This window comes from Mesoplodon bidens, assembly GCF_964165515.1.
Source record: "Mesoplodon bidens genome assembly, chromosome: 17".
Lineage (NCBI taxonomy): Eukaryota > Metazoa > Chordata > Mammalia > Artiodactyla > Ziphiidae > Mesoplodon > Mesoplodon bidens.
In genome coordinates, this window is record NC_138174.1 from 8,561,748 (window position 1) to 8,589,139 (window position 27,392).

At 41.7% G+C, this 27,392-nt stretch overlaps 1 protein-coding gene across 2 annotated transcripts in view; it reads left to right on the forward strand.

Annotated features, from left to right (window-relative positions):
- Window positions 1–27,392, forward strand: part of FRY (FRY microtubule binding protein) — a 322,162-nt gene that overhangs the window by 76,406 nt on the left and 218,364 nt on the right. Inside the window, exon 1 of one of the 2 annotated variants that reach the window (XM_081214716.1) lies at window positions 690–788. The exons of the other annotated variant lie outside the window; for it this stretch is intronic. Within the exon in view, the coding sequence (XP_081070842.1) occupies window positions 719–788 (70 nt within the window). The 5' untranslated portion in view covers window positions 690–718. Of the gene's footprint in view, window positions 1–689; window positions 789–27,392 lie in introns of those variants that run through there. 2 annotated transcript variants of the gene reach the window in all.

The following is a 27,392-nucleotide window of genomic DNA, read 5'->3' on the forward strand; positions in this document are numbered from 1 at the left end:
AAGCCTTCCTGCTGCAGCGGGGCGGACGGAGGGGGCTTTTCAGAAAACGTCGCTGCAAACCAGACCCAGGGGTGCCGCTTGGCTTCCTGCGGCGACGCGGTTGTGTGGATTTCGGGGGGCAGACGCCGGGGGAGCCGCAGCGATGCAGCCGCGGGCGGCTCACCGGCGGCCGCCGTGCTGAAGCCGCGAGCTCCCTCCCGCAGCTGAGTCGGGGCTGAGGAGTGGCTCAGGTTGAGCCCGGGGGCGGAGGCTGCCCTCCCAGCCCATCCCTGAGCCCTGCGGCGGCCCGGAGGAGCCTTGGGGGCCGCGTCCGGCAGGCCGGCCGAGAGACCCTCCCTCCCGGGGCAGGTGGGGACTTCCTCGGTCCCGTACCTGCCGGGCCGAACCAGGTAGCGGGCGTGGCTGGTTCTAGCAGCTCAGAAATGAAAGCAGTGGCCGCCGCCGCCTCTCAGGGCTGGGGATCAGCCCCCAGCAAATAAGGAGCCAGTTCTGGACCCGAAGGAGGAGGAGCGGCCGAGCATCTCTCTCTCCGGCGCCTCCGTGTCCTTTAAATGAGGACTTGCTGCCGGCGCCAGAGGTAGATCTGCAGAGCCTCCCTCCCGGCCGCTGACCCCGCTTACATCACTAACCTGTGACAAGCGCATCTCCACGCCCGGTACCTGCTCCCCCGGCGGCTCCCGGTCCAGTCCGAGGAGCAGCCTCTTTGTATGCCGCCGACATGGCCAGCCAGCAGGACTCCGGCTTCTTTGAGATCAGTATCAAATATTTACTGAAATCCTGGAGTAATAGTGAGTAATAGAAAATAACCGTTTGTTTGTTTTTGTTTGCTGGGTGTTGCCTGAGGTCCGAGAAATGAAATCTCAACTGGACGCATAGGCTTGTGAGCCTAGCAAGTTTTTTTTTGTTTGTTTCTTGGGGTTTTTTTTTTTTTTTTGCTTCCATCTGCTATGAAAATCAAAATGTCAGAGACTGAACTAGCTTTCCTGAAGTGCAAAGGCTGCGGTGGAATTACAGTAGCTTTGGTTTGATTAAATTTTCAAGTGAGATGGCCCTTCAGACCCTGGCCAGCGCAGGATGGGGCATTCCAGGCTGCATCTCCTGCCTTGGTGTTTGTTTAATGTGTTCAGGTTTTATCGAAATATTTTGTGAAGCGTGGTTTAATCAAAGGGGTGTGGCAGGGTTTCAGAGTACTTCATAATTGTTTTATTAGGGTATTGTCTGAAGAAAAAAAGTACTTAATAGTCCAAAGCCTGACTCGTCTTTTTTTTTTGACTACAGAGGCATTTGCAGATTTATTTGATCTCTCCCTGTCCATGTGGATGATGTTCAGAATGCTGTTACAGTATTTGAGTTGTTGAAAAATCGTGACGTTTGTTATAGTGCCAATAATGTGCTTTTCTGAAACATAAACAAGTGAGGTGCTGACCGTAAAATCATTTATTAGGATACCAGAATGTTATGGCTTCTGAAGTTCCATTTCTGACCTACTTAAAGGTTTTTGCAGTCAGATATTTCCAAAAGACAACCTCTAAGGCATCATGGATCTGGAATCAAATTAAAATGAGGCCTTCAGGTGATCAGTGATGCCTTGTATTTTCTGAACAGTTTAAAAACAAAGTCTTCTTTATTTCACCAACCAGCCTTTGTACTTGTTTTGGATAAAAGACCGGCTGGTGTTACAGATCCCTAATTGTTTGACATTTTAAAAAATTTTCCAAGAAAAAAATGTATGTTGCATTCTGTGCATACTAATTAACCTACCTGTGCTCAGAGAGCTGGTGATTAATTATCTCCTCCACAAATGACCTGTGGCCAAGATTGTTCTTATGTAAACAAAAGCCGGGCAGGAGAACCTGTGCCATAATTGCTTTGAGAAAAGAGCCAAAGTACCTTCAGCCTGAAGGTATTCAGGGGTATTCATCTCTAAATGATATCCATAGAAACCTTCTCTTCCAGATCATTTTGCACCACTGTATACACTATGGGGCTTGTCTGAAGCTGTTTTTCTAGAAGTGGGAAGCCATTTGGGAGTAATACTGTCACCCTAACACGGCATTCCTTTGTTATAGTCATAATTCATTTATCTTGGATTCATTACTTGTGTAATACTTCACACTCAAAGGGTGAATATTCCTTTGTCTGTTTACCCTTTGATTAATGAAAAGAATTTGACATACGAGGTTCTTTATGGAGCAGTTTTCCAATATCTGGAGAGACTTACTGTTTGACATCAGTGTGTGGTTTTGAATCATTATTTTGAGTACTTTAAGGCCAGATTATTTTCTTCCATCAATTTCTGTCATTGCCTCATTAGATAGAAAATTATGTTGTGACAATCCTGAGGCCAATGGGATTTCTTTCAAAATCTTTCTCCCCTTTTGTCTATTTTCAAATTACTCTAGACAAAGTCTATGTTCTATCCACCCCTCCTAAACTCTCCATTCCCCTCCCCGCCCCCCTTCACATCAGGAGATGGTTCAAAATGACTGTTCATTTCTACTTTGAGAGTGTCTGGGACACAATTTTGAATTCTTTCAATTCATTCAGCAGATATTTATTCCACACCTACTACATGCCAGGCTGTGGAGCTACAAAGGTGACTAAGACACAGCACCTGCCCTCTGTCTTAATTTCTTTATGGCAGAAGAGTGAACTTGGTGATTCTCTAACCTGCCTTTGGGGGTCAGAATGTTTTTCAGGCCTTTCTTAAAAGAGGAAGAGGAAATACACCTTATGCTTAGGCTTCCTTAAGCTTGTTGCAACACTAGCATAGCTCTCAGTTTTACATATTTTCAGTGGCAAAAAAGAGAAAGGAATTTGTCTGTGTGGAAGACAAAGTAAAAAACAGAAGCCTTAGGACACTCAGCCTACTCAGGGCACCGGGGCTGAGAGGATGCACCGTGGGGTCGGCAGCTCATGGGCCCAGCATCACAAGTTTGAGAGGTGAGGAAGCCCCCCTCTGCCACATTCCCGAATGGAGAATCAGGCCTCTAATTATGTAGTGGTGCTTATTTATAAAAGTACAACAATTAAAAGGCAATAAAACAAACTCTATAACCATGGCTGACTGCTTTGCAAGGTGGTAGTAAGAGGAAAGATGATTCTGTGAGCATTTCCAGGTTAAGATTTCCATTTTTTTTTTTTAATGGCACATTGTAATTTTGTATATATTTGTCTCCTCTGAAGAACTAACAAGTCAATTATAGCAGTCATTTCCTGGTGAGATGTATTAGCTTTTTGCTCACTGTTCTTTTTTTTTTTTTTTTTTTTTGCGGTACGCGGGCCTCTCACTGTTGTGGCCTCTCCCGCTGCGGAGCACAGGCTCCGGACGCGCAGGCTCAGCGGCCATGGCTCACGGGTCCAGCCGCTCCGCGGCACGTGGGATCTTCCCAGACCGGGGCACGAACCCGTGTCCCCTGCATCGGCAGGCGGACTCTCAACCACTGCGCCACCAGGGAAGCCCTCACTGTTCATTTTGACACTCCCTTCTTCCCTGGCCTGCCCTGTCAGGCTGCCCTTTCATTTTACTGGAGTTGGGAATTCAAATGGCCTTGATGTCTGTAAATAAAGTGTCCTTTGTAGACTTCACTGCGTTCCTTATCCGCTTGGACACCTGTCCTGTTGCTTCTTCCCCACTCTTATCCAGGCCTTCCCCAGCTGGTCAGTGATTCTCACAGCTGCACCGTCTTGATGTTCATGGCTGTGGCCACCATGGGCCCTCTTCAATTTAACCTGGAATATTGCAGTGGTCTCCTCACGGTTCACCTGACATAGAGCAGCCTGGAGAGGCTTCTGCCAGCTTTTCAAAGACTATATCACAGCCTCCTCTCCCCCCAAGTGTCAGGGACCACCATACAGGACCCTCTTTGAATTCCTTGTTCGTCTTCTCTCATGTTGTTTCTCTGTTCCAGCCATAGTTAATCTGCTCCCGCCTCTGCATTTCACTAACTTGCTCTCCAGTCCACGCCCGTACACATGTCAGCCCCCTAACCTGGCACGCCCTCACCTAGAACACACAAGCTGCAGAACCACATAGGCCTGGTTGAGATCTCTGATTCCTGCATTTGTGAGGCCTTGGAAAATCAGTTAACTACTCTCTGCCTCAATTTTCCCATCTGTAAAATGGAGGCAACAATAATGAATACCTCACAGGAGTAAATGAGGCATTAAGATGTCAAGTACTTAGCACAATATCTGGCACATTGTGAATCTCAATAAATTTTAAAATAATATTAATGTATTCCAGTGCTTCCCTTTCTTCTAAACCCACTTAAAACCAAACTTAGACCATTTTTCACCTTAGCATTGACAGCCTCTCTGGCGTATTCCATGAATAGTCAACATTCATTACAGCCCCTGCTTTGGGCCATTCTTTTTTCTAGATTTACTTTTTATCTTTACCCCTTTTTCCACCTCAGCTTCTAGTGGACTATGCCTACCTTCCCTAAGTACATACCTTCCAGCAGCGTGGGAGATGGCCTGGGAGTATTCTCGGTGGCAGAAAGTCACCTTGGCATTTCAGGTTTACTACAGAAAATGTTTAGAGCAGATAGTTCCAAGCTCTTTCACAGGAGAGGAGGGCTTGCTTTGTATTGATGCACAGAGCTGCTGGGTAGGCTCTCCTGCCGATCTGAAACTTCTAACCGGCGTTCCTTGGGTTTCTATCCACCCTATAATAGCCAGTGAACACGGGGCCCAGTGGATGAAGGGGCATTCAGGGTCCATTCAACATCTCCATCTTTCCAGGGCAGGACAGTTTGTATCTTTCCTGCAATGTTGACAAACCTCGCTACCCCATAGAGAGAAATCTTTGAATGCCTGTTAATGCTTCCAGGGAATGAGAATTCCATTGACAAACTGCTCTGGGGAACTGAACAAGTCCCTGGCCTGTTTTGGAAGGGACTGCTGTACATTATAAAATGATTCATGGTGCTGTAGAAAACTTGCTTTATTGGAAGAATTGGGTGTGGCATTTTTCAGATACGTTGTAGTGAGATAAGTCATGGTGGTAAGGACGGTATTTCTGTCCAACATAGAAATGCTGGTTAGTATATGGTATGCTCTGGGGACGAAGAGAAACCACGTTCAAGTAAGGATTGAAAACATGTCCGATTCACTGCAAAACAGTACTCACTGATCCCTATTTATGTCACCAGGATACTGCAAAGATGCTATGAGAAAGCCTTAAGAAAAATCTCAAGATGTTAGTTCAGTTAGTTTTGTAGAGTTGGTTTAAAGAAGTAGAAAACTAAAGAGGTTAACCAATTGCCTAAGTCCAGCAGAGCAGTACAGCTCAAGTGCAAGCACACCCACCTCGTTCTTCTAACAGTGGGGCGCACCTAGCGCTGTCCCAAGCACTTAGCGGAGAGTTACTCCCGTGTTCCTGTAGCCATGGTCACCTCTGCCAAAGTTGTGAGAAACGGAACCCCAGATCAATACCCGCTCTCTCTAAGTAGAAAAAGTTGATGTATCCTGGGTTTATGATGGAGGAAGATTTGAGGTTTGTATTTGCTTTTGTTTTTTGGGGGGTTTTTTTGGGTTTTGTTTTGGCTTTTTGTTCTTGGTTGAAATGCATGAACAATCCTAGAATCTAGAATAGCAGTAGCTGCCACAGTGCCTGAGGGCACCCCTGTGTCAAATGTTATGCTTGGTAAATTAGATGTAGGGCAAACCACATCACTCTTTGTCCAAACTGAGACACCTTTAAGAGTGAGAGTTAATAATTATGCTGGGACACTAGGTATAAACGGGGACTGCCCTGGGCAAAGGAGGCCATGTGACTGCTCTGTTTATCATCTTTACTCTTTCCAGTAACCCTGCAAGGTTACGTATTCTCTACATCTTACAGATGAAAATGAGAAAAATGAAAAAATGAGAGTTGAATAAGTGGTTTGCTCAAAGCCAGGATGGTAGTAAGTGCCGTAAATCCCTCCCCCAATCCAGTCGATAATCTCATTTTTTAAAAATTACCCACCGAATGAGCAAAGGATCAAGAACACTTTGGGGAATTTAGTGCTTTACGGGTACTTTCATTCTTGTTGGCTGATGACACTCCCAATTCTTCTCCTCCTCCTCCTTCCCTGTCTACTTCTGAAACCGCCCCCTGCCCCGCCATCTCCCTCCAGACGCAGTGCTGGAGAATACCATCCCCTTAGCACAGACCTGTTTGAAAGACCTAAGTATTAACAGCTCTTCACTCTCATTATTAAATATAATACGCAGCCAATTCTGTGCCCTATGGTCATTTGATTTCACACACACACACACACACACACACACAGGATTATAGTAAAAAGGTACATTTCTTCTGGTAGAATATTTTATGTTGATTACCCCCATTTTTAAAAGTACCTGTAAATAATTAAATAGCTCAAATAAATAAGAATATATTAATGGTCTTCTTTTAGAGTTGTCCTTTGCTTATCTTGTTGGGGTTTCTCTGCTCTGTTGTGTTCTCTTTGGGAAATAGTAGCAAACCCCTAATTATCTTCAGCAGTGAGAACAGGGAGACCGTTTCCAGGGATGATGGAAATCTGTCTATAATTCGGGTATCTCATTTTACCTGATAGCTCTGGTTTCCGCCACCATAAAACTCCCCACCAGACTGGCCACACAAAATGATTCAATTTCAACTTCTTCGCCTGCTTTTCATGCTGCTTGCAGAAGTTGCCAACAAGAACCGAAATAGTCAGAAAGGCAAACAGCAGTAGGCAAGAAGGAGAAATGACCTGGATATTTTTACAATGTGGGAACAGCCCAGGATATTTGAGAAAGTTGCCAGTATTTAGATGTTTCAACTGATATAACATGCAAATATGCCCTTTATTTAAAAGACATCTGTTTCAAAACAGTTTAATACCCATGACTCATTAGTTCACTTTTGGGTACAGTTCAAGGAATTGAATAGATTCCATGTGTCCTGATCATCTTATTAGTTACATCTATATTTTTGAGCCCAGTGAGATATTCAGAACGTGCTGGGCTCAGAAGTAAGTTTGGGCTGATGAGAAATGGCATTTTCCTTGTGTTGGAGGTGTTCTATAGATTGACAGCCCTGAATATAAGCCTTTTGTGCAGGTTCTTTGTTAGTACTAAACCTTAAATTTATTTAGTGCCTTGTAGTTTGCTCAGCGCCTTCAGACACCACATTACCTCATTTGATGAATGAGATGCCTTGATTCTGAATAAACTAGCTTCTTCTTAAATGTTCCTGGTTTGGAATGAAAAGGCTTAATTCTCCCAAAGTTCAGCTTCTGTGGTATGAGATACCCATACGGCATCACATAGATATATTTTGTGAGGTTTCAGATCAAATGAACAAATAATGATCTTAGTCCACGGTCTTGACCTTTGAATGGGACTTTTTAAGTGCAGTATACCTTGGCATTTATCACATAAGATATACAGAGGTGAGTCCATCCAAAAAAACATATGTATTAAAAATTCCCGAATTTATTTGTACCCTAGCATTTCTTAGTCCTCTTTTTTTAAACACTTAAACATTTCTACTTTTTCGCAATATGGTGCCTTTTGGGAATCACCCACTCTTTGCAGATGACCCCAGGGCAGAAGAAGGTTTAGCAGGCACCGACTTCCTGGAGAGTGGCATTTATGAATACGATAGTACACAGCTTTATCTCTTTTTTTTTTCTTACTAATCTCTCTCATTTGATAGATCCCATTCATCATATTCATTTCAGTATTGTTCCATTGTAGAACTGTTGGCTATATGAATAAAAGAATGCTCTTTCTTTGAGTTGCAATGTATCTCCCAGTTTTGGAGGAGCAGTGGGAATAGCCTTTTCCATTAGAACATCTTTGCTTACTTTTCAATGCTGCCTTATACTCAAAAACTTACTATCTTAGCATCAGCTTTTCTTGGTTATTACTCCAAAATGTCTTACTGCTTGACAGTGGCAAAGACGCTAGGCAAACGCTATGCATTACTTCTTTCTTGAGCACCTTCTGTGCACGAGACACTCTGCTTTGAGAGCTTCATAGCTGAATCAGACCTGGTCCCACCATCAAGGGTCTCAGAGCTTCCCTTCTTCCTTCCTTATTAGAGTCAGAATTCAGGACTATTAGCGCACAAGTTCCCAGGACTAGGAGAGGATCCGGTGATATTTCAGAGACACTGTATGCCCCGGAGAATTTTATTTGGCAGGATGTGTTTGATAGATTCTGTTGACTTTAACTTTCTGGATTTGTACTTTCACTGCATCAGAGAACTATTGGAAGCCTGGTGTTTGCAGGCAGAGTCCTGTGAGGACATTTTCCAATATTCCTCCTAGCAGGATGGCTGAAGGAGAAAAGGAAATGTAAATTATTTACTCAGGAACACTTGACCAGATGTCAGTATTTGGGAGAGCAAGGGTTTCACATAGGCATTCTTTACCTTAGAAAAATATGCAGAAGGGCTTCCCTGGTGGCGCAGTGGTTGAGAGTCTGCCTGCCGATGCAGGGGACACAGGTTCATGCCCCGGTCCGGGAAGATCCCACATGCTGCGGAGCGGCTAGGCCCGTGAGCCATGGCCGCTGGGCCTGCGCGTCCGGAGGCTGTGCTCCGCAACGGGAGAGGCCACAAGAGTGAGAGGCCCGCGTACCGCAAACAAACAAACAAAAAAAGTGAAGAAGAGTTACGATGTTTATCAGAATTTTGACGTGGGACTAATTTGAAGCCATTATACTTCATTTGGAGTGGTCCTCTCACTCTTCATATTTGGGCCATTAGAGAGAAGGAATGTGTATGTATGTATGTGTATATGTGAATTATATATTCTATACGTTGTTTAATGATCATATATCTCACCTATGTTCTTACAAACACTTCTTTTTACAGAGCATACAAGCACAAGCATTTAAATGTTAGTCATCTAAAACTCCAGATGCTAAGTAGTGAAAGTTTATATTCTGCCAGCATATCAGGCTCTGTAATGAGTCTGATTTTGGTTTAATTCCTTTCTACTGTTTAGTCATTTGATGAGCTGCAGATGGAAATTTAAGCCAAAACCATAATATTTCAGCCAGTACTTTTTATGCTACTGTAAGGACTTGTTGTCATGTCAATTTAAGGGAGTTGAAATCTTTTCCAAGAAGACATTCAAATCTACATTAAGGGCTTTTATCAACTCTAATTTGATATACAACTCTAACTGCCTCTGCTGTTCTCAATCAATTGCAAAGTGCAAAGTAGTTTAGCAGTGGAAGACAGCTTTGAAATTTCTAGTATTTCTCGGCTAATGCCACAAACATAACATTATGGGAATATACAATTAAATCTCCATTAAATTCTTTTGTCCTAAGCTTAAGAAACACTAGGCTGACTTCTTTGAGTCTGGATTTAAACAGGTAAATATATATTTTGGCAGCCATGAAAAGGAGAGGGTATTAGATTAACTAGGGCAATACTTTAGTAAAATTCCATTTGAATGTTATATTTATGTAGGAAGGATTCAGCAAATCAATAAAATGATTTATTATGTAACCGTCAAATCAATAAAATGCTTCAATTGTGCAAATACCAGATTAGGTTTTCCTTCCCTGTTTTTCTGTTAATTTTCTGTGTGTGACCTTGATCGTCTCCTTCCCTTACTTCCTTGTGTGAAAGGAGCAAAGCTCACACTGTCTCTAGCTGTTTTGTATGAAGGGTTTTGAATGCCTCCACTGAAAAAAGAGGTTTATGTAAACATCGTAATACTTGTCGGTTATTTCTCCTGCCCCATTAAAGCCAGACCAAAGGAGGGTGAGCTGTACATTCTTGAACTTGACTGATAAGTAGAGACCAGTCTCTGACTTTCTAAGCTTGGTCAGTTTCTTGGACTAGCTCGCTCTTCAGTATTCCGAATAAGAAAAAGTTGTCACACTACACAGCCTATCGGGTTCTTTCTATTGTTATGTGTACAGCAAAGTGACTGTGTCTGACTCAGTGAATTTGAACAGGGTTGTCTCCAATCTGAAGTGTGGCATTCTTGATCCAGAGATGGGCATTTCTTTCTGCACAGTAAGATATGGTGTTTATGGAGACTGCTGGCATCCTGGAGGTTTTATAACATAGGATCGTACAGCCAGAGGATACGCTCCTAGGTTTTGGTAGATACTGTGTTTTAGTTAAGCTATGTTGAAATAAAGTAGTTCGTAAGGATGCAAGATGCTATTAAAAAATCTGTCTGAAACATCGTTTGGTTTATTATACTGTTCACCTTTACTTAATGCCTGCAGCTAGGTAGAAAGCTCTGTGACAGCTTTAAAGAATTGTAAAACTAGAAAAGTTGCTCTAGATAAGCATACTGCCTGTGACTTTAGCAAATTATAAGCAGTTAGTTTAAAGTTTGCAGGTTGGAGCAAAATTGCAGTTTTTCTTAGGAAAAAAAAAACCTGCTTTTCAACTTTTAGTTTTTGAAAACCACGTTTTTAACAAACTTTCACTAAAAATGAGGCCTTGCAGTTGAATGACAACACGGACTTAGCCTTAGTATCACTTGTACTATTTCAGCGCCCCAGAATTAATCTTTTCTTTTTCTTTTTTTTTTTTTTCTTTTGTTGTTGTTGTTGTTGCGGTACGCAGGCCTCTCACTGCTGTGGCCTCTCCCGTTGCGGAGCACAGGCTCCGGACGCACAGGCTCAGCGGTCATGGCTCACGGGCCCAACCGCTCCGTGGCATGTGGGATCTTCCTGGACCGGGGCATGAACCCGTGTCCCCTGCATCGGCAGGCAGACTCTCAACCACTGCGCCATCAGGGAAGCCCTCTTTTTTTTTTAATTGAAGTGTAGTTGATGTACCATATTATATGTTGCAGGTGTATAATATAGTGATTCACAGTTTTTAAAGGCTATACTCCATTTGTAGTTATTGTAAAGAATTGGCTGTATTCTCTGGGTTATATAATATATCCTTGTAGCTTTTTTTATGCATAATAGTTTGTACCTCTGCATCCCCTACCTCTATATTGATCTTCTGTTTTTCTAATGAGAATCGTAGCTTTCTTGGGGAGTTTATAGAGAAGCCCACCCCCTGTTGGGCCACACTGGGTGTTTGGTCTCCCTTCCCTCATGATTTTAGTGGCCCTGAGGCCTGTCCTCATCTTTTCTTCTAAGACAACCTGTCCTCTTTGTTTTACTTGACTGAATACAATTGCAAGCAAATAGGAAAATGAGACATTTTAGTCTTCTCATTTTGCATTCCATTTACTAAACAAACCCCCAGTCCTTATTCATTATGGGAAAGTTAATCCTAGTTTATGCCAACTGAGGTATCAGTTTTGAAGGTGTTTTAAAACGTGGCCCATTTTCAACTGAAAAAAACTATTTTTTTTAACTAACAATTTAAACGCTTGTACTTTAAGAAAGGTCACAATTATGAATGAGAATGAAGATTCTATCACAGTTTAAATATCCAAAAATCTGTTTTACCTTAGCTTCTTTTCTTTCTCTTGTTAACTGGTCTATTTGCCATTTCAGTGATTAGTACCATTTTCTTAGGGGGGCAAAGAAGTTGAAATTCAAATTATTATCATTGTAATTAGTCAACCGCTTTACTTATTTAAGAAAAAAGGAAAAAATATATATATATATAAATTGGGAACTACAGAGTAGGATTCTGAAGATCAGTGACTTTCATTTCTAAATCCTAAATCCTTCTTGTCACAACTCAAAATACAGTAACATACCTGCCATAATGGTATGGTTAATACATAGAACTAACTTTGCCATCTGTTTGAAATGGGTCATTTTAGGATGCTTTCGCTATACGTAATAGATAACTTTATAATGGCTGAAAGAATAAAGACTTAATTAGCTTGCCTAACCACAGCCTGGATGGAGCTGGGAGGTTCTGAATGGCTTTAGAAGCTGGAGGACCCAGACCATTCAGTCTTTAGACTTGTCACTGCATGATTACAAAATGGCCACCTCAGTTCCAAATATCTTTGCTTTACTTAAGAGGAAGGAATGAGGCCCAGTTTAGGTCTGTCTTCTGGCAGGAAGGAGAAGATTTTGCTGAAAACCCCAGCAAACTTCCTCTTGCATTCCTCTGACTGGAATTGGGTCCCATGCCAATTACTGGCACAGTTGAATGGAATTACCATGTTGACTTCGACAAATCGTGATGCATACCCTGCACTGGGGTGGGTCCACCTTCTGTTAGACAAGACTTCTACCTGCTACCTGAACAGAATACTCTTTTACCAAGAGAAAAGGGTAGCAACCAACAACAACCCCCATAAAATATAAACTGTACAATGCTAGATGACTATTAATCACCACCTGTTGTTATATAACATCGCATTAAATGCAATAATAGTAGCTGATGTTTATAAGCCCTTATGACGTATCAGTGCTGTATTAAATGCTTTACCTGCATCATTTCCTCGAATCTTCACCATGACCCAACTTGGCGTATACCATTTGTAAGTGACAGGGCCGGGAATCAAACCTAGACTCTAGGATAAACACTAAATTATGGTACCTCTCATCATTATTTGTAATATAAAGGTATTGATTAACAGTAGGTGAAATTGATGAACCTCAGGTAGGAGCAGAAGTATATTGACATGTAATTCCTAATAAGTTACCTCAGTGGTGTTTGTCAAGAAGCAGTGGCAGAGTTCGAGAACACTCAAAATAAAAATTCTCCATCTCTTTACCTCCAGTTTCAGAAAGAGGAGAATTTTCTGATGTTTTCTTTCTTATGCCCATTCAATAAGAACTTGAGTCTGCTTTTTAAAAAAAAAAAAAACTAATTGTAAGGACAATATTACTAGATCAGAAACTTGAGCCCTTGAAGATTGTACCCAGTTCTCAGCTGAAAGAGAAAAAAACCAAAGGAATGTAATAGGTTTATTAAAATCTGTTGTTAGATTAAAATGAACAAATACAGTAGTAATTTGAGGGCCATCTGACAGTAGTAGATGAAATACCCTTAATCTTGTCATTACCCAAGAATGACAAAATGTTTTCCTGTTTTCAGATATTTCCACTTATGTAGAAATGTCAGTATTTTCCAATGAGGTTTAGATTTCAATCTCATTGTTCAGATTCAGCTACTAATTTGAAAGGGCCTTAGCTTGACTCACTTTACCTATCCACGGCCCCCATAAGCTAATCTTGCAATGGTCCAATAAGAAGAATTGGCTGTGTTTCAGCCAATGTGCTAAGCACTATCTCATTTAAACTTAAATCAAATCCCACTGAGGCAAATCTCGTCTCATAGATGAAGAAACCTAAAGCAAATAACTAAATAAATAATACACACATACGCACACAGAGACTTGCCCAAGGGAAGTGTGTGAATAAGTACTGGCACCTGGATTCGATTTGCTTCTGGCTCTGGAGCCTCTATTCCTGTTGGCAGCCCAGCAGGAGTCATGCCCAGCCCCCTTCTCCTGTGATGATTTCCCACCAGAATGTTTGAAAGAGGCAGGTCCTCGCTTGTTCAGCCCTCAGTGCAAGCTTGCAACTGTGATTCGGTTGCTGGGGGAACTTCTGGAATGCATGTTTCTTCCTGAAAATAGGAAAAATTCATTCTTTGCCACTCTGATTGACCTGTTGCATCCAGCCTTTGGACACAATCTGTGTAGACAGCAGAAAAAAACCCCAACAAAACCCTACTAAATTCTAATACCCAGAGATGACTTTAAGCTGGGCATGGCTCAAGTTCCTGCTCTTAAGGAGAGGATTGTCTAGTGAAGGAGACCTACATAAATCAATAATTACAATCAAATATGACCAGGAACCAACCCCATGAAAGAAGAAATGCATCTCTGAGTAGGAGTGACTATAGTTTGTACATAAATATCTCTCACTGACCCCGAAGGCCAGCTTTTCTCTGTTATTTTCCTGCTTTGCTGATAGTCATCTCCAAAGCTGAATCTTTTCTCAGCAGCCTGGTGAAGCTATGACTTCAGCTCTCTCCTCCAGGTCCCTCAGTGTGCTCATTTCCTCATCACAGATGCTGCAGTTTCTCTGTTGGTCAGGCCCAGGCAAGCAACTGAGTCCTTTTCAACCCTTCTTTGTCGTTCGTTCAAAACGTGGCTGAAACTCCTTGTGCTTCCCTTTCTGCTTCTGGATCTCTGTCACCATCACCTCTGCCACAGCCTTGTTCCAGGTCTTCCTCACGTCCCATCTGGAGCATCAAGACTCTTCCTCTCCAGACTTTCTGCTGCCACCACCTGGCTGCCTTTCCAGGACGCTCTGGTCCTTGCCACATCCTTGAGTGATGACCTTCACCTTTGTTCTTTTACCTGTGTGCCAGCACTGAGGGTGAGGTTTCCACAGGCAAGGTTGGCACGATGTCTATGGTAGCAAGCACCCCGAATAATTAAAGTGTCATTATGAGCTCAAAGTCATCATCTGAATTCATTGTCTTGACCATGTATATCCAAAGCGTTTGTCTTGGTAGGTTTAAGAGTTCTTTAGAATGCAGAAATGGACTCCATCTCTGACCCATGCTCTGTAATCACAGTCATGGCCCAGGGGTGGGATGGAGGGTTATTGTAGTGCTGGGCCTGCACTTTAAGGTAAAAGGAGTAACACATATTACTCTGTGCATTTTCATGCTGCTGAGATTTGAAGAGTCTGGATTTGACGGGCATGATGCAGAAATTAAGGAAAAGCTGGCTTAAATTTAAGTTAAAAGACCACGATCTAAGTGTAATTATCTGCTAATAAAGTAAATGAACTCAGGCAGAGGATCTAACTACTCACGGAGTGTCCACACTCCAATGATGGAAGGCCCACTCAACAATTCTCAAGTGTCCCTTATACACGAAATAACCGTCATCCAAGTGGCCCAATGAGCTCATTAAATATCATATTGTTCTGCCAGATAAGGCTCTTGTTTTAGGGATTCACTTCTTGGGCCGGGAGAATGAAAGTACTCTTCAGGCTCTGGGAAAAAGAGAGAGAGAAGTTGTGGTTACCGTTCCTAGGCCATCCCTCCCATCTCCATCTGTCTGATTGGACCGTGTGTTATACTGAAAGATGACTACTTGGCTGATTTATTCAGCAGTGTTTCCATGAAGTTTCTGCTAGAGACCCACACAATGGAGAGGAGGTTAGAACGTTCTTTCTGGACCGGGTTCAACTAACGCCAAAGAACAACCCAGGCTTGATGGTGCTGGGCTGGCAAAGTCATGTGCGCTCAGAGCTTGAGTCCAAGCCTCCATCTCCTTCCTTGTAAGTGGAGAGTAAGCCACATGCAGAAGCGTCAGCCAGAAGTGTCATCCCGTTTTATTTGCTTTTACTGTTTGCTTGCTGAAAACAGAAGTGAATCACACTCTTCGCGGAGCCCTGCTGCTGAAGGAAATGATGCAATGCGGGTCACGTGGCACGAAGGCCCATTATGCAAACCTCGTTCTTCTTTGTGTTCTGGTGTAAGGAGAGGTTCAATCCCCACGCGGGGAAGCAACGTAGAACTGGGGTTCTTAAACGTGGATCCTTTTTCTACACGGAGGAACCATGGTTTACTTCATTTTTGTCTCTTTTTTATTCTTCTGTCTTTTCCCATTGGATTCATTCATTTTGATTGTAATACAAAGTATGGAAACAATTGATTTAAGCTTGTTGGATGTACTTTTTCTGTATGATTTGGGAGAGTTATGAACTTGTGCTTTGACTTAGCCTGTAACTTGCTATGTAACCTTGAGCCTAAGGTGCTTCAACTCTGATTCTGTAGAAAGGTTTTAATATACATCATATATATCTTCATAAATAAAGGTATACATGTATATTTAATATGCCTACCATCAAGCCTTACTAATTAAATGAGTTAATGTTTATGAAATGTTTAGTATACAGCCTCACTATTGTAATTGCTTGATAAATGGTAGCCATTATTATTATGAATTTATCTAATGAATGCTTGTCTAAATTCCTCTCTGAGCTAATGGTTTTATCATGTTTGCTCATTGCCAAGACAATAGGACAGGGACCAAAGAGTCCTGGAGTCTCTTTGTGACATCTTCTTGGCTAGGATATCTGGTCTTTACCACTCCCTATAGCAGACATTTTGGCAAAGAAGTATGTTTCTGGAACTTCAGAAAATAAACCATCTGAAGAGGTCCAGGTTGAAATACCTTCCTTTCAAATTCAGAGTTGTGTGGAGTGACTGCTACTACAGCAAGGTATTACTATGTGCTACAGTTGCAGCCTTTCCTGTAAGTGTCACATGAATTAAACCATAAGCACGTGTATTTTGGACCTGAGCCAAAGTCCTCTCGCAAGTGTGAGTTCAGTTGTCACCTTCAGGGTGAAGTCTTCTTTGATTGCCCCACTTCCCCTGCCCTTTCTACATACCCCCATTGTAGCAATGGCCACATTGTTGTGTAAGCGTGCTTTGTGGTCTAGGTCCCTCCTGGGATAAGAATCCTCTGTCTGTTCATCGTTATATTCCCCAGACCTTTTGGGGCACCCTGGCTCTTGTTAATAAACTGTCAAATGTTGACAGTGAATAAAATTACCTGAATGGGTGTGGGAGGTTTATGGCCAAACTTAACTAAGCATTTATCCCATCTTGGATCAGCCTCCAGGAGGCAGTAACAATGTTTTTGTATTTGGAGGTTCTTTCTTTTACTCCAAGCAGTAACTCATCATCCACTCTCAGCTATAAAGTCTCTTTCCTTCTGTGACCCTCACCTGTGTTCTTGGAGTGGATGTAACCTGTTAAATTGCACCTTTGTGTTCACAGAACTCAGGGCCGATGTGTCCATGAAACTCATAATAAAGTGACAGTGAAATAATTATGTAGTAATCAGCCAACTTCAGGGAATATTTCTGTGGTGGGGTTTTTTGTTTTTGTTTTCAATCAGTGAACACCGTCAAAGATTGCTCTCTATAAAAAAAGTATTAATTTATTCCTGCATTCGTCGAATTTAACTTTTAAACCTTCCAGCCACTTTTGCCAAATTGGAAGGAAACCATTCTCAGTGAAATTACTGAGCTAATTTAATTCTTTACTGATCAGGGTCTTTTTCCATGAGAGGGATGCCGCTGTTTCACATTTGGAGAAATTGATTGCCTTAGTAGAAAAAAAGTTCTGAACCCAAAGATTTCATCATGATGATTATGGTGGATGTACTTGGAGCATCACCCCAATTGGTCATGCCTGAATGGGCTTCAGCAAGTTCCTGCAAGTGAATCAACAGTCTCCCCTTCTCTTCTTATAAATTATTAGATGCCTACTTGAGTAGGGCACCGGGCTGGATAGAGCACACTCGGCAGGCCTACCTCCAGCCTTCTATGGGCTTTACAGTCAAAGACAGCTGGCTTTGATGAAAGGAGAGATATAAGCAAGTCACAGAGAACAAAAATGCTGATTAGATAAATGTTCTATCTGTGCCAGGTCTTTTGCTTGGACTCAGGGTTACTGACATAAATAATCATCCAGAGGATAAAGTGATTCATCTTTTTATGTGGAAGAAGGCAGAGCCTTCTAAGAGGCTGTGACATTTGAACTTGAAGAATGCCACGGAAAAGAAGGGAGAGGGCAGAGGGAAGATCATGATCAGATGCTGGGAGGTATGAAATTCATGTGTTCAGGGAGCGACAGCTGGATCACGGGGTCCCAGAAGGAGAGTGATAGGCGGTAGCCATAGACAAATGGGGTCAGGTCATAAGGAGCGTTCATGAGCTGCTGAAGGGTCCGGGCTTTATCCTGAAAGCATCGGGCGAGGCCCACAGCGTGTGTGTGGGTGTGGGTGTGGGTGTGGGTGTGGGTGTGTGTGTGTGTGTGTGTGTGTGTGTGTGTTTATGCGGGCCTCTCACTGTTGTGGCCCCTCCCGTTGCGGAGCACAGACTCCGGACGCGCAGGCCCAGTGGCCATGGCTCACGGGCCCAGCCGCTCTGCGGCATGTGGGATCTTTCTGGACCGGGGCACGAACCCGTGTCCCCTGCATCGGCAGGTGGACTCTCAACCACTACGCCACCAGGGAAGCCCAATATTGATACTTTAAATGGAGAAGTTATACAGAAACAAAACTCCACTCATATAGATAAATATTTAAATATTTCCATCCCTTTCCAGTCTGAGAGCTCAAAGTTATTGCATCCCAGGATGTAATTGGGTGAGGAAAAGAACTATTTCCCTTTTATTTGGTTAAGGGAGGTTTTGTGGTACAAGTCGGATTTGTAAAATGTCTTTGAAAGAGAAGATGTGTTGGCAGGATTGGGAGGAAAAGGTATGTCAAGCAAAAAGTGTGTAGCTGGAGTGAAGAAGCAAAGGAGAGGAGGTGGGATGGCTGGCCAGAGCAGCTGAAGGGAATTCCAGGACTACCTCCTGGAATGAAATAGAAGCCCACCAAAGCTTCAGATGCACATTTGCCAGTTTAGCTTTCTGCTTGAATAGGAGCCCATTTTCCCCAGCGCTCAAAGTACTTCTGAGGTTTCAGGTGGAGATTAACTGATGAAATGATTCTGCTGTGGGAACAGTGTGAATCGAGATTGTGGTGTGCCTGTATTGCTAATGCAAGTCTGCATGAGGAATTGACATATTGTCAGACCGTTTTACCAGTTTTTCTTCCCACGTTGATATGGCTTAAAAATTAAAGACATAAACGAATGAATAAATATTCATTGAGAATACACTGTGCAAAACACTGCAGTAGGAGCCAGGTGAATTGCAAAGAAGTGTGAGGTGCTGACCCCAAAGAGGCAGGCAAGGTGGAAATGTATACTTAGTAAGAATGACCGTGGTGGTACAGTGGCTATCACAAATCCATGTGTACTCAATTGTAATGTGGGCAGTATAGTGAGACAGGGCTCAGGGAGTATTAAGATGTTTAAAAATCTGTTTCCTAGTCAGTTTTATATTTTTGGTTTTATATGGATTTGGCTGCCATGTGGAAGCATTTAATATCCGAGATATCTCTTATGGTGTTTTTGCGTCTCAGCATCTAGGAGGCAATCTGGTAGAGCGGGGAGAGTACAGACTTCTGAGTCAGGAGAGCTGTATTTGACTCCTTTTTTTCTGGCATCAATTGAGTGTGCGATCTTGGACAAGTTACTTTAATTTTCTCAGCGGGGATAAAAGTAACCACCCCTCAGTCTTGAAACCAAGTTCCCAGTCTTACCCAGCCTGATGGTTTTTTTGGTGTTTTGTTTTGTTTTGTTTTGTATTTTTTTCGTTCTTTCTTTTTTTGGCCACACCAGGTGGCATGTGAGACCTTAGTTCCCCAACCAGGGATCGAACCCACGTCCCCTGTAGTAAAAGCTCAGAGTCTTAACCACTGGACCTCCAGGGAAGTCCCCCTAGCCTGATAGTTTTTCAAGTGATTAATAGATGTTTGCTTATTGAGTCAGTAAATCAATATTTTTTACTACCTATTTGTGAATATTTATGACTACAGATATTTATTAATTCATAGACATGCAACACTGTGGCTTTTCTTAATGGCTTTCCATGTTTATTCACAAAAATTGTTTCCAATGTTTATAAAGTGGTAATTGGTCTAGAGAACAACATGTACAATAGAAATATAATGCAAAGCCTTTATGCAATTTAAAGTTTTCTTGAGGCCACATTAAACAGAGTTTAAAAGCATCTGAAATTAATTTTAGTATTTTACCTAGTCCAGTATATCTAAAATATTATCATTTTGCCATGTAATCAGCATAAAAATTATTAATGAAATATGTTATATTCTCTTTTGGGGGAATAATTCAGTGTGTATTTATCTCGCACCACCAGCACATCTAAATTTGAATACCAGATTGGTCAAAAATACTTGATCTCTATTTAGATTTCATAAAACTTATAGTTTAAAAAAAGTAGTTTTGGGCTTCCCTGGTGGCGCAGTGGTTGAGAGTCCGCCTGCCGATGCAGGGGACATGGGTTCGTGCCCCGGTCTGGAAAGATCCCACATGCCGCGGAGCGGCTGGGCCCGTGAGCCATGGCCGCTGAGCCTGCACGTCCGCGTCCGGAGCCTGTGCTCCGCAAGGGGAGAGGCCACAACAGTGAGAAGCCCGCGTACCGCAAAAAAATAAAAAAATAAAATAAAATTTAAAAAAAGTAGTTTTACGTATGCAAATTATTTACAAATGTACCTAAAATTTTTCCAGTAACTGAATCAAGCATCAGGTTTTCAATTTTAAACTGATTAAAATTCAGTAACTCAGTTGCACTAACCACATTTCAAGCGCTTAATAGCTATATTTGCCTGGTAGTGAACAGCACAGGTAAAATTATCTTGAATTATTTTTCAGTAGGTCCCCAGACTTTTAGGCAGCAGAATCATTTCATAAAAAAAATAAAGATGTTCTAAACCTGGATTTCATTTTGGGAGTTGCCTTATACTGACTATGCTTAGTGGTGATTTCTGGCACTCAGCTTGTTCTGCCTGCTAGATTTATGACATCTCCTTTGAATGAAGCTCTCTAGATTAGCCTGAGGAATGCTTAGTTGCTTTTAAAATGCTGCAGAAAGATCGGTGTTTTTTCGTAGTAAGCATCTGAATCCATTATCTTTGCAGATGAATAGTCTGGGTCTCCAGCTGCTTGACTTGCCCAAGATCCCATGGCTAGTTGTGGGGCAGGTATCCCTTAAACCTGGACTTAGGGGTCCTTGCTGCTCCTTGTTTTGCCTCGTTTAGGTGCAGGTGGATCCCTGATGCCCGGCTTTGGCCACTTAACGTCTTACCTGAAGGAGGACCCTTCCTCAGGCCACATTTTTTGATTCTCAAAAATATCATCAACCCCCAATCCAAAGTGGAGTGTGGAGACCATATTGTATAGACTCAATTGTCTCAAAGAATCCTTGGGCAGAGCAAGGTTGTGGAGATGAAGGTCGTGGAGAAAGAGGCTTCCTTAGTAGTAAAAATGTATGTGGCTAAGTGCCTTCTTCCTGCTCCTTCCCTGACTTGTAAAGGCAAATTTTAACTTAATAGAAAAACAACTATTATAGTCCTCAAAATAGTGGTGCTCTTACTATGTACATTTCTATTGTATAAAGTTCTCTTTTGGAAAAGTCTCTTTTTTGCTGCTAAATAAAACCAGTAAAGATGACTCATAAGCATTGGGTGGAAATGGATATGGGATACTTAGCTGAATGATTCCTAAATGTTCAATGTGACTGGCTTTTAGACACTGTTGGCTCCTATATGCTTTCTTAATGAATAGTCAAAAGAGATATGAGCTAATTCCTTGAGCTCCTGGCATTAACTATTTCATCAGAATTTACATACTTTATAGAAAAGATTAACGTTTTCAGGACCAGTCAAAACTTCAAGTTTGGAAATCTTTGTTTAAATGATGCTTTCTTAGACGCAAGTAGTTGGGGTTTTTTTTTGTTTTTTGTTTGTTTGTTTTGCGGTACACGGGCCTCTCACTGTTGTGGCCTCTCCTGTTGCGGAGCACAGGCTCCGGACGTGCAGACTCAGTGGCCATGGCTTACGGGCCCAGCCGCTCCGCAGCATGTGAGATCTTCCCGGACTGGGGCACGAACCCATGTCCCCTGCATCGGCAGGCGGACTCTCAACCACTGCGCCACCAGGGAAGCCCGCAAGTAGTTGTTTACTCTCATTTTAAATGTACCTATCTGAGCTCCTCTTGTCAAGTTTCTTGTATTAAGAATATAGATGTTTTGGATAAAAATATGAAAATCCTAGAAGTTTTCACCCCCTACTATTGACACACTAGTACATCGTGAAGGCGCCCCATTTTCTGTTCTGGGCCGCTAGTCAGAAATGTCCTTACGGACTATTAAGGGTTTCCAGAGGCTTACTCTAAACTAAAAGCAGGTATTGCCCTGCCTTTGGTGTGGTCATTAATTGTGTGAATGCTTTTTAGAATTTTTGCAGCTTTGAAGTGATCATTTGTTACACATCTTACCTTTTGATTTTCTGCATCCAGTTTGCTGAGGGTTTAAAAACTGAACCAAAAAACCTGCTTGATTTGTGTGTAAACAAAAGTTAGACTTGGAGTAAGAACTTGGATTAGACTCTGTATAAAGTACTTGGATTTTGTGACATCTATTTGGGCAAAGAAGCTGTGAGGCTGTTTTAAGATGAAAAACACATCCAGGACAATGTAAGTAAACCCCAAGTTTTGGGGGGTTACTTCCTGATTCTTCATTATGTTTTGAGTTGTAAGTATGAGGTTACCAGCTTGATAGCTCTGTTCAAGATGGTAACTATTTTAAACTCTCCTATGCATTCCCCTGTCTGGGGAGACAGTTTTAGAGGATACTCAATTATCATTTATTATTAAATATTCCCAGAGGCCACCAATAGCTTCCAAACCTGGCTGTAGATCAGAATCACCTGTGGAGCCTTTAAAAAAGACAGATTCCAGCCTCACCAGAAGTCGGTGAAATTTGTACTGGAATTTGTACTTTTTAAGAGCTCCCCAGCTTTGCGTAAATGGGCTTTTGTCAGGTCCCTCCCCCCCAAAATAAATGAGTTAAACGCAAGAAACAGGATCAATACAATGTTCCTCCAATATAGAATTAAAAGACTGTAGGCCAGGGAAAGACCCAGTTAGGGATTGCACTTATAGTTGTGGGACCGGGGAATGTCTCTAAGCTGATTCATCATCAGAGAAAAGTTTTTGGAGAGAAAGCATTTAGAGTATTGCTAACACACGTAAGTTCTTTCCCTTCTCGGTAGCGTAGAACCCCTTCTGATTTTCCTATCTAAGTTTGGGCTTAAGTGCACCTGGTAATTTACAAGAGCATGGGTGACACACACGTTTAAAGAGAGCCCCTGTATAGGTTCAGACAATCTGTATATAATAAGTATTGCACACCTGTTGGTAGAATACTGCTTTAACAGTGGCTGGGTTCCAGAGACTCCCTGTACCAAAACAAACCAGTATTTTCCTAGAGGCCTTCCTGGCAAACATTTTGGGATTGCATTTGTTTGTTGCATATGTCTTCAGGTAATGACATGCTTGGCAGTGGCTACCTACAACTAGAAGCCTGTTTGATAGCCATTACCTCCAAGCATAATGACACATTGTCTTTTAAAGGTTCTCTGCCCTTATGGTTTCCACAGGGAAGGGGCAAGGCTGCACGTGATGTTTGCTTATGTTGTACTTAATTTGGTTCCTACCCTAAGGCAGCCTCAGAGGTTCTTTGTCTCTGAAAGATTTGTTAATCCAAGTGAATGAATATATTCTGTACTATGTTATCTCATGGAAAACTAATGAAAAGAGATAATCCTTTTGACACTGGCATCTATCATTAACTGCCACATTTCTGTGGTAATATTTTAACACTTGTATTTACTAAATTTCTAGAAAGACTAGTGTGCATGTGATTATGCAAATAAAATGTAACGTCTTATTACTGAAATATTTCATTAAATATATCCCAAATTGGTTCTAAAGCCTCAGTGAGAAATGCTGAGTGTTTAAGGCCAATGATGGGGAAAAAAAAGAATTATCAGCTTAGAGCTTCCCTGGTGGCGCAGTGGTTGAGAGTCTGCCTGCTGATGCAGGGGACACGGGTTCGTGCCCTGGTCTGGGAAGATCCCACATGCCACAGAGCAGCTGGGCCCGTGAGCTGTGGCTGCTGGGCCTGCGCGTCCAGAACCTGTGCTCCGCAACGGGAGAGGCCGCAACAGTGAGAGGCCCACATACCGCAAAAAAAAAAAAAAAAAAAAAAAAAAAAAAAGGAAGAATTATCAGCTTGAGTTTCTTATGACTTTAGGGTTTTGATTGATATAGGTTGTGTTCAGTGTCACCACTTTAAATGCTGACTTTTTCTTCAAGCTGGAAAAATTTTCTTGAGTTGGTGTCTAAAGGATATTTTTTGCTTCCCATAATATAATAGAGTAGATTGACTGTACAGTAAGGAAGGTGAATACAGTCTAATAGGCTACATTTGATGAGACTGGTTATATAACCTAACCTTCATGCCAGTAAAGTAGCATGAAGTAGTATCAGTCGGTCAGTAGCCTAGAAACAGTCTTTGCCAAAACAATAAGGTTAACTAGACACACTGAGGAACATCCTCGCAACTTGTAAGCTTGTGAAGATAGAAGCAACCAATTTGGACTTTCACTTGCCCTTAAAAATATTTGCAGTCAAGCCACCATGCCACACAGAAACAGAAAGGAAATTTTAATGACTATTAGATTAACTTTTTTTAAACAGCTTTATTGGAGTATAATTGCTTTACAATGGTGTGTTAGTTTCTTCTTTATAACGAAGTGAATCAGTTATACATATACATATGTCCCCATATCTCTTCCCTCTTGCATCTCCCTCCTACATTCCCTATCCCACCCCTCTAGGTGGTCACAAAGCACTGAGCTGATCTCCCTGTGCTATGCGGCTGCTTCCCACTAGCTATTTTACGTTTGATAGTGTATATATGTCCATACCACTCTCTGACTTTGTCCCAGCTTACCCTTCCCCCTCCCCGTGTCCTCAAGTCCATTCTCTACATCTGTGTCTTTATTCCCATCTTGCCCCTAGGTTCTTCGTGACCTTATTTTTTTTTTTTTAGATTCCATGTATATGTGTTAGCATATGGTATTTGTTTTTCTCTTTCTGACTTACTTCACTCTGTATGACAGACTCTAGGTCCATCCATCTCACTACAAATAACTCAATTTTGTTTCTTTTCATGGCTGAGTAATATTGCTTTGTATATATGTGCCACATCTTCTGTATCCATTCATCTGTTGATGGACACTGAGGTTGCTTCCATGTCCTGGCTATTGTAAATAGAGCTGCAATGAACATTTTGGTATATGACTCTTTTTGAATTATGGTTTTCTCAGGGTATATGCCCAGTAGTGGGATTGCTGGGTCATATGGTAGTTCTATTTTTAGTTTTTTAAGGAACCTCCATACTGTTCTCCATAGTGGCTGCATCAATTTACATTCCCGCCAACAGTGCAAGAGGGTTCCCTTTTCTCCACACCCTCTCCAGCATTTATTGTTTCTAGATTTTTTGATGATGGCCATTCTGACCGGTGTGAGATGATTAGATTAACTTTTAAAGTAATACAAAGCATCAACTTTTAAAGTCATCATTCAATTAATATTTGAGGGTTATTATGGTACTATCAAGCCTGCCAGCAGTCCAGTGTATGTTACTGATTAAGGTTAGATTACATTAATATCGTTTAAAATGCATGACATTTATGTAACATCATCGGGGAACAAATGATCTCTGAGTAAATTTCTCCAAGTCATGAAGCTTAACCCTTGAAGTATCAAAACATTTCAATTTAATAATTTTGAATAGAATTCTTTCTAAAGCGTACTGTATTATTCTCTGTATTGTATCTGTGCTATTGTATACTGTCATCATTTAACCATGTCTAAATGAATTCAGATCATCAGCACATGTATTAATTATTAAAGATTCATCATATATGACTACCTTTAGGGCTCTTGAAATGTTAAGGGCTCTCTCTTGTTATACTAAAATATCCTAAGGCTGCTGTCCTTCCAGAGTTTTATGTCTGCTTTTTGTCGTCGTTTTCTGATTTTTCTTTCAGTATCAGCCATGAGCTGACAACCGTCACTTACTCAACTGTTAGTGTGCCGTAGAAGCCTTCACCCAGCCGTGATCTGATGTTTTCAGTCTAACATAAATTGAGGCAAGGTCAAGATGGTTAAAATGATGTGTACCCTAGGACAAATAAGCTCTGAGTGGAGATGGGTGAGGTGAGGTGGGAATTCTTAGTAACAAAGACGCTGAGCTTTAATGGATGGACTTCGTGTCATCTGTTTTGACTCTAAAAGACACCTTCTATTATTCATTAATTCAACTCGACTAGGCATCCAAAGATGAGAACAATGTGGTTTATGCCCTAAGGACGTTCCCCAAACTGGTTAAGGGCCAGGGTACCACAGAAGCACGAACAAACCGTGGAGGGCATCAGAGGAGACTAGACTCTCTGGCATTCAGCTGGGTTTGGGATATGTGAGATTTCGGGATTAAAAAGTCGATTACTTGGGGGCTCCTCCTAAATGTATACAAAAACAAATACTCTAAGGTTACCATCGTTTAGAAGTTCCAATTCATAGTAAGGAAGGTCCTAGAATAAAAATAAGTGTAGTGACTCTGGAGTCTGACAACCCTGTATTTGAATGACCTTGAGCAATCTTATTTTTAATCCTTTTCATCAACTGTAAAATGGAGTGGGTAATGCCTACCTTATAAGGTTGCTGTGAGGACTGAATGAAGTAATACATGAAAAGTGCCTGGCAGAGTACCTGAATCCAGTTCCGTGTCTCACTAATGTTAGTTCTTTTTTCTACCTCTTTCTCTCTTGCACTTCCCTTAAATGCTGTTTGGTAATTGGTATCTGTAAAAAGAGTGAAAAAATAAAATGATAGATACTTTTTTTCTTATTTGTATGAGGCTCTTTTAAGTACCTTTTTTTAATTGAATGACAGTCCCATCGTTTGAAAGGTTGATCTAATAATAGCACTAGAGACTTGAAGCTGACAAAGTGCAAATTTTCAGTTGAGTCTTGATTCCAATTTAGATCCAGAAAGAGGAAAATTGAAGAAGAATTCTTATTACTCAAAACTCAGATACCTCCCTGGGCACACTTGTAATTGTTTTGGCCCCTTTTAGTAAAACATAAACCAAATGCCACATATAGGCACCCCAGTCAACTCTTAAAAAAAAGGCGTTACAAACCCTGGATGTGTGGTACACAGTGGTACCATGGGGGCATCTTTGCTGGCGTTTAGCTTGCCTGAAGACACTTGGAGTGTTCATTTTGGTAATGTGGACATTTTTCTCTTTCCTGTGAAATGTTTCCGTTCATCAGTCAATTCCCCATACCATGCTGTTTTGTAATTCCAACCTATATTGCTAGAGCAAACCTTCAGTTACCCTGAGCAAATCAAAAATAGAAAATGACTTGGGTTTTGTGCTCCTCACCACTGTGTTAGTGAAGAAATAGATTTTCACTGACCCTCATAAATTTTTTCTGTTGGAAATAATGCCCATTGAAAGATCAGTTAGTTACACTTCTATTTCGTTTTTAAGTGACTTTGCATTTTCCTTCTCCGTCTCCTCATTGGCCTAAACCTGTTTTCTTTTGAAGATAGAACCCTGAACGGCTCACCAATGTTGGCTCCTTCTTGGTGTTACAAATTAAGTTTTTAACAAGTCGATTTCGGCTGTGCCTTTTAAAATACTATAACTATAGATTGAAACCCAATCACTTTCCTTTACTCGTTATGTTAACAGATGTTCAGTGTTTCGTTTTCCTTAAGGGTGTATAGTTTCTCACTGACTCTTGGCTTCAAACAGGGATTCTCTGCTGTTGGTTTTGTCTGTAAGAACTTAAGCTGTTTAAAGCTGTTCACACTTGTGGCCAAGAGATCCTGGTTCCCAAAGCAACAGTTTATCACCCACCCTGTGTTATCTTTGCTCTTGTATTTCTTTGGTCACAGGAACGCTCTTGCGGCCGGGTGGGTCGGCTCCATGG